General features: G+C 39.0%; 1 protein-coding gene across 6 annotated transcripts in view; it reads left to right on the forward strand.

The window, feature by feature from the left end:
• MTUS1 (microtubule associated scaffold protein 1) overlaps nt 1-8,917 on the forward strand; it is a 120,123-nt gene that overhangs the window by 34,463 nt on the left and 76,743 nt on the right. For 4 of the 6 annotated variants that reach the window (XM_072406168.1, XM_072406169.1, XM_072406167.1 and 1 more), the window contains exon 3: nt 1,957-2,155. In XM_072406168.1, the coding sequence (XP_072262269.1) occupies nt 1,957-2,155 (199 nt within the window). Of the gene's footprint in view, nt 1-1,956; nt 2,156-8,679; nt 8,806-8,917 lie in introns of those variants that run through there. The other 2 variants (XM_072406174.1, XM_072406172.1) reach the window with 2 other exon arrangements.

Here is an 8,917-nt window from a genome sequence, read left to right on the forward strand (position 1 = left end):
AAGCTTGTCCTTTTCATAATTGTCGGTTGTACCCAAAATAATTACCCGGATATTACTATTCCATGCAGCATTTTAGTATACCTGCTAGCCTTAAGAGTGAAATGGATGCATATCCAGGCTTCAAGCTTGGTCTTCCAGGTTACAGTCAAGCTGGTAAATATCTCGACCTAATAGTGATCTAAGAATAATGCAGAAACGGAAATCCAGCTACTTTATTAGATATACCTACTCAATAGCCTTGAGTGACTGAACATGGCATGGTTGTTGGTGTCAGGTGGGCTGGTCCGAGTATTTCAGAAACTGCTGATCTGCTGGGTTTTCCACACAGCCATCTCTAAGGTTTACAGAGTATGATCCAAAAAAGTGAAAATATACATTGAGTGGCAGTTCTGTCAGTGAAATTGCTGTGTTGATCCCAGTGATCTAAGCAGAAAGGCCAGACTAGTTTGCACCTATAGAAGGAAAAAGTAACTCAAATAACCACTTGTTACAACCGAGGTATGCAGAAGAGAATCTGTGAAGACAAATTTTAAGCATGATGTGAGTTTATTGTACTCTGATTACCACAGTCACCAGGTCTCAATCCATTAGATCACCTTTGGAATGTGGTGGAATGAGATATGACAGATCTGCATCAACTCGGTAATGCTACGATATCAATAGTAACCAATATCCACCAGGAATGTTCCCAGATTTTGATGAATCTCTATTCCACACATACTTAAAGCAGTTCTGAAGACCAAGGGGGAACCAATCTGGTACTAGCAAGATGTAACTACTAATGTCTGCAGAATAGGTATTTTTTCAGTTTGCTCCATTCACAATGTGTTCTAGTGGCATCCGTCCTAGTCATGGCAAAAAATCAATAGCTAGAAAAAAGGGAAATCTGTACAGGAGTATTTCTTGTTCCTCCTTTGAAGATTAAAGGAAGCAAATAAGACACCATTTACATTTTATCCTTAGTGGCATCCTCTCTTAAACTTTGGGAGTGCTTTTACATGCAAAATGGCTGTCAAGTTCAGTTTATTGTCCATTTTCTTTGTGCTCAGGCAAAGATATGTCATCCCAAACTGGAAGAATTCATTTTGCATAATTTTATTGTACCGTAAAGTGTAGTGAGAAGTTATAGGCTGTGGAATTAAAAGGGAGGAATAAAAGGTTAGCAGGGAAAAGGTTTAGCAGGTTGTAATTTTAAGGATAATCTTTTTTTTGTGACTAGTTCAAGATTTTTTGACAGTTTTTGCCTTGGGTTTTTAAAGTTTTATTAGTTTTGTAGTGCAGTTGTTGGTTTCAAATTGACTATATTTGTTGTCAAAGCTTTCAATTGGAATGTTCCTTCACTGGTGTTAAGACATTTTAGCCTGCTCTGATCAAGTATGCTGTGAAGAGCATGGTCATACTTCCATTATGTGAAAGAATTTGTGGTTTTGTTTCTCCTGAAGTTAATCCTTTGACAAGGGCACTGTTGTGTCCTTGAGATGTGGAGGTGTGTCACATACTTGGCAGCTTAACAGTTTTTTTTTTTTTTTTAATTGCTGCAGCAAATCGGCAAACTGTCATCATTGCACAGCAAAGTGCTTGAGCGTGTGCTGGTGTAGACTGTGCAGCGTTCATTTAAGCAAGCATATACTGTATATTCAGGTGAGCCAACATATGGCTCATTCACAGCACTTTGGGGTTTATCGGATTCCTGCTGCACACTGAAAGAGATTCACTTGTCCGTATTATGACTGCAGTGGCTTTAAGCTACGTACACACTTCCAATTATTATCGTTGTTAAACGAACGACGAACGATCCTGCACGATATCTACGAACGATCGTATAGCACCGATCCTGCACATACAGATAACGACACGATTTAAACCTCTGTTTCCAAGCTCTCTTATAGTATATTGGACAATTTATAAACTCTCCTTGATTTTTGTTTGCTAATCAGAAGTAATTTTGTTTTGCAGCCTTTTTCGGCAAAGTTATCTACTCCCAGCAAGAACCTTCATAATCAACTTCTGTCCCTGAAAAACCCAACCACTCAGTCAGTTTCCACGTCAAAAGCCAGACTTTATTCCACTGAACAGCGAAGGGCAAGTGTTGGAAGGAGCACAGCGACTGTCAGAGTAACCTCACCACCAAGAGGGAGCCAGCAGCCATGTACAGGTAAGAGCATAGCGACACATCAATGGTATGGAATACTGAAAGGCATTAAATAGGGAATTGAAGGCAAAAGAAACTGTTTTGAAAACGTATACTTCTGATATGGTGACATGATCGCAAATTTTGTTTTTCGACAGCCGTACAGCTGAAGAAAACTGCGAGCTGAAAGAATCATGCTTCCCCAATTGCTGATGACATTAGAAAACTTGTCAGTTCTAAGTAAGAAGCCTGAGGCTGTCCAGATACTTTTACCAACTCCTTGGCTTAGTTTACACCCTAGGAAAATCCTGTGCTATGTGTTGTACATGTGAAACACTGCCGCACATCCCATAAGTAAGAATGTCCGACTGCACTCTGTGCAATGTTTGAGCTTTTTGTGTGAAAAAATCTGACATAGGTTAAAAAGACTAAAATTTGTAAATATTATGATGAGACAAGTTATTGTCATTTCTTTTAAAGAATCAGTGTGGAAAAATCTTCATCTTCTAGAGAAGAATCAACAATTCGGAAACCAACAGTAAAGAAACCTAGTTGATGATCACTTCCAGTAGCGACATGAATACTGCTCGTCAGAGAAAATGTTTTCAATATCTGTTTCTTTTCTTAGGATCTCGTAACAAAAAAAAACTAATAAGATAACTTGGCAGAGAGCCTGCTCAACCCCCAGTGGACAACTCAAAATCTGTAAAAATCAAAGGAGCTGGGCAGTTTTCCTGCTAAATGATGTTCTTCCATTTTTTAAGTAAAAAAAAAAGATTGATGTTTTGACACAATAGTACTGGAACTATGCTCTATCAAGTCCTAAGATCTTCCTACATGAAGAGGCATGTTGATGTTTTGTATAGTAGTAATAGGTATCTGTTGCCAATAATTTGTCTAATGATAAATCCGTTCAGGCCTTAATTAGGACTTGCATAATCTGTTTAGTGTTATGGCTTGTTAACACTTAACTTGTTATGTCACAAATGAGAATGGCTCTTGGGCAAAGCACACAGAGTACAAAGAACGTTAAAACTTTGCATACATTTACATGTTTTTGTTGGTGTATCAGAAAGCAATTTAACATTTGTTAATAAGTTCACACTGTAGCTTCCTTTGGAAATTTAAGGCTTTAAAATTCTTTTTTTTACTTTTTCTTCGTACTGCTCTGGGATCCCCCATAACTTTTGATTTAAAAAAAATAAGGAAGCGATTTACAAAGGCCTACAACATTTAACATTTGTGCAGCATGAAGAATGCATCCATGTGATACCTATAAATGCTCTTCAATGCTCCAATCACCAAGTCTCCTGTAAAAAGGGGCAGCCGTGTCCAGTGGCATGCAAATTTCTAACACCATGGTTCTGATCCTGTGGCCTGAGGACCCTTTGGTGTTTGTACAGCCGTCCAAGGCTCCAGCAGTAAGTAGAAGGAACATTGATTTCCAAAGGGGCCTTAATTAGCAGGCCTCTCAATCAGTCATATAACATGTCCCTCATCTCACTGTCTTCTACAGCAGCTGTTGCCAACCAGTGGTCTGTGAGAAAATTTTGGTGTTCCGCAGAAAAATTACTCTTACCCTCACACAATGCCCTTCTCTGGCACACTCACACACATTCATTCACTTCTCCATTTCCCTCCTCTTTTTCTTCTCATTCATTATAATTTTTCCATCCCTCTATCCCTTTCATTCATTCTTAAATTTCACACCCTTTTCATCAATCTTTGGTCAATCATACTACCTATTCCATATTTGATTCTCTCACATTCTACATTTATTCTCCCCATCCCTACCAATCCAATCTGCAACAAATCCATTTAATAAAAAAACTCATCCTCCCCCTTGGGCTTGTGTGGGACACCACTGATCTTGTCCCCTGTATGGACATGTTTGTTGTGTCCACGGGCCTTCGCTCTTGTCCCCCCCCAGGATGTTTAGCAAGCAGGTCTGAGCCTGCGATGGGAGAGTGGGTGACTTCTGGCATCATGACGCCACAAAATTTCTGACACATGGCTACCTGCGCATGTGCGGTCCGGATTCTGGACCCTGCAGGTTTGCTCTTGCTTCTACTACACTGCTTTTTTTAAAATCATAATAATGGTCTCTGGGATTTAAAATCATGAATTTACTCTAAGCTCCTTGTAGCTGGGTGTGCCACCTGGAATTTTGCAGTAACTGGGCTCTTTTGAGTGGTTACTGAAAAGTTTGGTCAAAATACAGGGGCACACTGGGAGCACTAAATTTGGCCCACCAACCTTTTGACCACCCAGCTTTGAAATGTACGTTTTATCTCCTTTGTGGATATAAATGGGTAGAATGTTTAAGAGGTAGTTCTCAAAGCCTCAAATTCCGCTTCATCCTCAAAGTTTAATGAAATATGATTGCATTTAGACCACACGGTTCTATTTATAATGGGGTTATAGAGCGGTGTAGGCATATACCAGGAGGGCTGTGATGAGGAGATGTACACATTAGTATTGGGTCATGAATGAAAGTGAGCATGGAGGAGTTGGCATACCGCTGTAATGCAAGTGAAGGGGAGAGAGCGCGGTGGGGTGCTGCTTGCTTGTTCTGCCCCCTCCCTTCTCCATAGAGTAGAATGTTATTGTATGTACGGTGCTCGTTCATGCATTTTTTGTTGTGGGAAAAGACTGAAAGATCCTTTCCAACGTCAAAAGTCTAACATGTATACATAGCCTAAGCGTCCAGAATTTGCAACCGCTTTTAGACGACTTTGTGATGGGTTAGGTGGTGGTATAAAGAGCTAAAGGTAGTTTAATTCTGTTGGTATGGAGCTTGCTGTATTGCCCAATGTAGGTAAAGGAAATCCTCAGTGTAAAATATTGGAATGAGGATCAGAATGTTTTACAAGTAGAGTCTTTACTGGTTGACATTTGCATGCAATGCTAGACACTGCCACCAAGTGGTCAGTCTTGGTACTTTTTGTTATTGATAATTTTTCTTGTTTAATTAACATAGTGATATTTTTCCCCTCTGATATAAGCTTATAAATGTTCATGTGAAAAGTTCCACGGCATTGCATTTTTGGCATTAGATGGCTTTTACTACTGCCTGCAGGATTCAGCTAGAGCTTTCCATTGAACCTGTAAAATTATTGTAAACACAAAGCTTTCCATCAGTAAAGGAAATGTGGTGGCTGCCATTGCGTAGTCATTCTGTAAATGCTAGTTGCTGTGGGACAGTATGATAGCCAAATAGTACTTTAAGAAAAAGTAAACATTTTCATCCTGCATGTTTTCATTAGGGAAGGTTTACTATTGGAAATGTTATGCAGTAGGTGTCGTGTTAAAACGTTGTGGCCAGATGTTTTTAACACTGGGTGCCTTTTTGTTTGACTCCAAGAAGTTTTTTTTTTTTTTTCATAAATGACTGTAGATTTGCCAGAAGCCCTAAAATAGCCAAATGTTCAGTTGTTAGAAAAAAGTGCTTCTGTTACCTTGTGCTGGTTCATAACATTAATCTTGGCTGACACTGAACCGTCAGATCCATATATTTTTTTTTTCCTATAAAGATGCAAGATCACATTTAATTGCTTTTACATAATTGATTTAGCCTTTTTGTGGTATGGCATGGTTTATATTGTGTGTCACGCTGGAATAAATAGCGTTAGTCCTGGCTAGAGCTCAACCCCCCGTATGCCAAGAATCATCATAATGAGAACATTGTGTAGATTACTGTACAGAGATCTGTAGGCGTGTGCATAACATTCTCCAGTTTGTAAAGTCAGATTTGGTGATGGTAAACTCATTTGTTAGAAGACTGGGCGCAGTACCACTAGTCCCATAGTTTATATGTACACCAGGTGGCAGCCTTCTACTACTACATGGCAAATACCGGGCTCTCTGTAATATAAATATGGCATTACTCCCCTACTAATGCTTTCTGACTTATGAAGACATGTGCAATGGTAAACACTGCAGTTGGGATAGGGATTGCGAGGCCTGGAAATTGATTATAGTTGTGGTTTTTCTAACATATATACTGTATATTGTCTTTTTTATATGCTGTACCAGTTCTATAACTTTTTAGGACCAGCTTTAGAAGGCAAGGAACCGTATGAACACACAAAGGTTAATGGATGCCAACTTTTTTTTTTTTTTTAATGTGTCTATATATAAAGACATGGATAAGAAGGAGGGGAGGAGTAGGTAATTAAGTGTAGTCATTCTGTTTTGGAGAACTCTAAACACTTTATATATTGGGACCCTTGGATGCTGACCCTTGGGTCTGCGGCTATGAGCCCAAGAGCAGCAAATAGAACCACATAGAACACAAGGGCAAAAAACACTGTTTAGGAACTGTGGCACAACACAGCAGTGAAAATGTACACAAGATGTTCCCAACCATTTCCATTTTGTTGAGCCAGCAATTAAACACTGATGTATTGCAAATATGAAATGGCCCCAAGGGTACCTCAAGAAAAAAAATTATATACCAAAATATTCATATTAAGCAGGCCAAACAAGTAAATTATAAAGGATTATTAAAATGTTAGTTAAAATAGAGCTCGGTCTTCATTATCACATTGTGATTTGATGCAAACTGTTTGTTGTTTTCAAGTGATTGGAAAAAAGGAAAGTACATCTCAATGGAGTGATTGGGGGGAAAAAGGAAAGTATGTCTCCATATGAATATTGTGTTCTTGTAGAACCATTATTCTATTTTTTCTTTTTCCTTCTTGTCTGGGTGCATTGAGTAAACTGTACAAGATTTAGAACATTAAGTGCAAAGCTTAGGTCCATTTCAGAGTTCAGATAACTGCAGCTGGCTGCCACAGGCTCACCTTTGGTCCCAATCAATCCCTTTTCTCGGAATGTGAGTGGTTGTGAAACATGTTATGCATTCAGTTGTAGACATGATGGCATATAGCTGCATGTTTGCTTTTTCCAAGTTGCAGCTCCGTAATGGAGAGTGGCTAACTGTGCGATATTTTTGAGGCAAATTCAAAGAGGCTTTAATTCTGAGTTTATGGTCTGTTGCATCCACTATCTAAGCAGTACTGTCACATCTTGTATTTGATTCATTGTATTTCTTTGATCTTTTAAAACGTATTGTACTTTCAGCTGGTGAACGAGGGCCAGTCTATATGCTTGTCTGTGTATAGGTGTGCTAGAATATCTGCATATTATGGCAAAACCCTACTTTATTATTCTAAGATGCTGAGCTCAAAGACTTTACTAAGAAAATTGAAAATGATCAATTTCACATCTGTGAATGAAACAATTTAGAAATAAAGGTATGGTTGGCCAGTGCATGTTTACAATTAGGCACCAAAGAAGAAACTGACAAGGTTCTGGGAATTGTTACCTAACCCTGTGGATAGGGGTTGGCACATTTAGTGCCTCCCCAAGCTTTTGTCAGTACAAATGCAGTGTACTATTGTTTTTGTGGTGAAATTAGAGCTAGAAGAATTTGGAAGAGCACTGTTGCTGTATATTCATATAACCAATAACTTCTCTCCATGGGAACATTTTTGGGATTTTCTTTAATTTTGGCAAAACGTTCCTAGTTGCAGTGACCTCTAAGACCATGTAATATGGTGAAATATCTGTGTGTGTGTGTGTGTGTGTGTGTGTGTATGACGCACTTGCTATATTTTGTTGGAATTCAGAGACAAAAAAAGATCAGATTTTGTTGGAATACCTGTGTTGTGTGCCTTTTTGGATTCTCCTTTGTTACTACTAGATTTTGCCAGTGCTCCATTGTTAAAGGACAGTTGGTGGACCAAGCTCAGGTTGTGGTGGCCATACCCGCCTCCATTCCCAGCCCATTACACTGGCCTGGGCTCCATAATACTACACTGAATTGCATAAACATTATTTTTTACCATAATAATGCCACGGGCAACAATTACCAGTCAGGCCAGTAAAAAACCTGTGTTGCATCTCTACCCAAGAATGTTTATTGAGTTAACAATCCTAGCAAAAATATATTATTTATTTGTATGAAGACATAATTTAAAGAGAATTGGCTAAACATTTGTTAACTATATATGGGTATACAAAATATAAAGTATATAGGCATGGTAGGTAGTTTGTACTAGTTTGTGTCAGTTGGTATGTGAAAAGTTTGGCATTCCTGTAAGAGTTTTGTTTCTCTTGTGAACCTTGCTGCCACAGAGCCCTGTCCCAGGAGAGAAGTGCTGCTGATGCTGTTACATGTGTTGTCTTGGTGAGGAGCAGAGGATGGATTCGATAAGTGCATAAACATGAGGGAAGAGCTGCCCAGGGACCCAACTAAGGCTGCATTAGGACCAGCATTGATAATGTGGTTTGTAAGATAAAAGCCTTTTAAACGGGGAGAGGAGCCAAGCAGAGTAAGATAATGGTGGAGGAGGAACATTGATAAGTAACAGACTATGAAGGCTGTAATACTGCTTAAAGGAGAGCCTATAATAGTGAAGTATGAAGATCAGGCAGTGTGCAGAGGAGACTCAGTGCTTGGATTATGAATTATTCGCCCATGACGGCTAGAGAACAGTAACTTGTGATTACATATAAGCTTTTCTGTGTTGTGCTAAAGCTGCATAGTTCCAATCTTGTTATGGCAATGCTGGGCTATAAGAAGCCGGAATGTAAACGACCTTCTATTTTATGGCCATTGCCGTTCAGTCTACATCTTCCATCGTCTGTCAAATACCAAAGCTATGATGGTGAGTCTGCAGTACTAGATTTTATTAGGTTTTGTGTATGTGTGTACACAGTCATGCATAAAATCCTTTGTGTAAATTTGTATGTGTGTGTGTCTATGTATGTATGTGTGTC

The sequence above is a fragment of the Pyxicephalus adspersus genome, chromosome 3 (assembly GCF_032062135.1).
Source record: "Pyxicephalus adspersus chromosome 3, UCB_Pads_2.0, whole genome shotgun sequence".
NCBI lineage: Eukaryota > Metazoa > Chordata > Amphibia > Anura > Pyxicephalidae > Pyxicephalus > Pyxicephalus adspersus.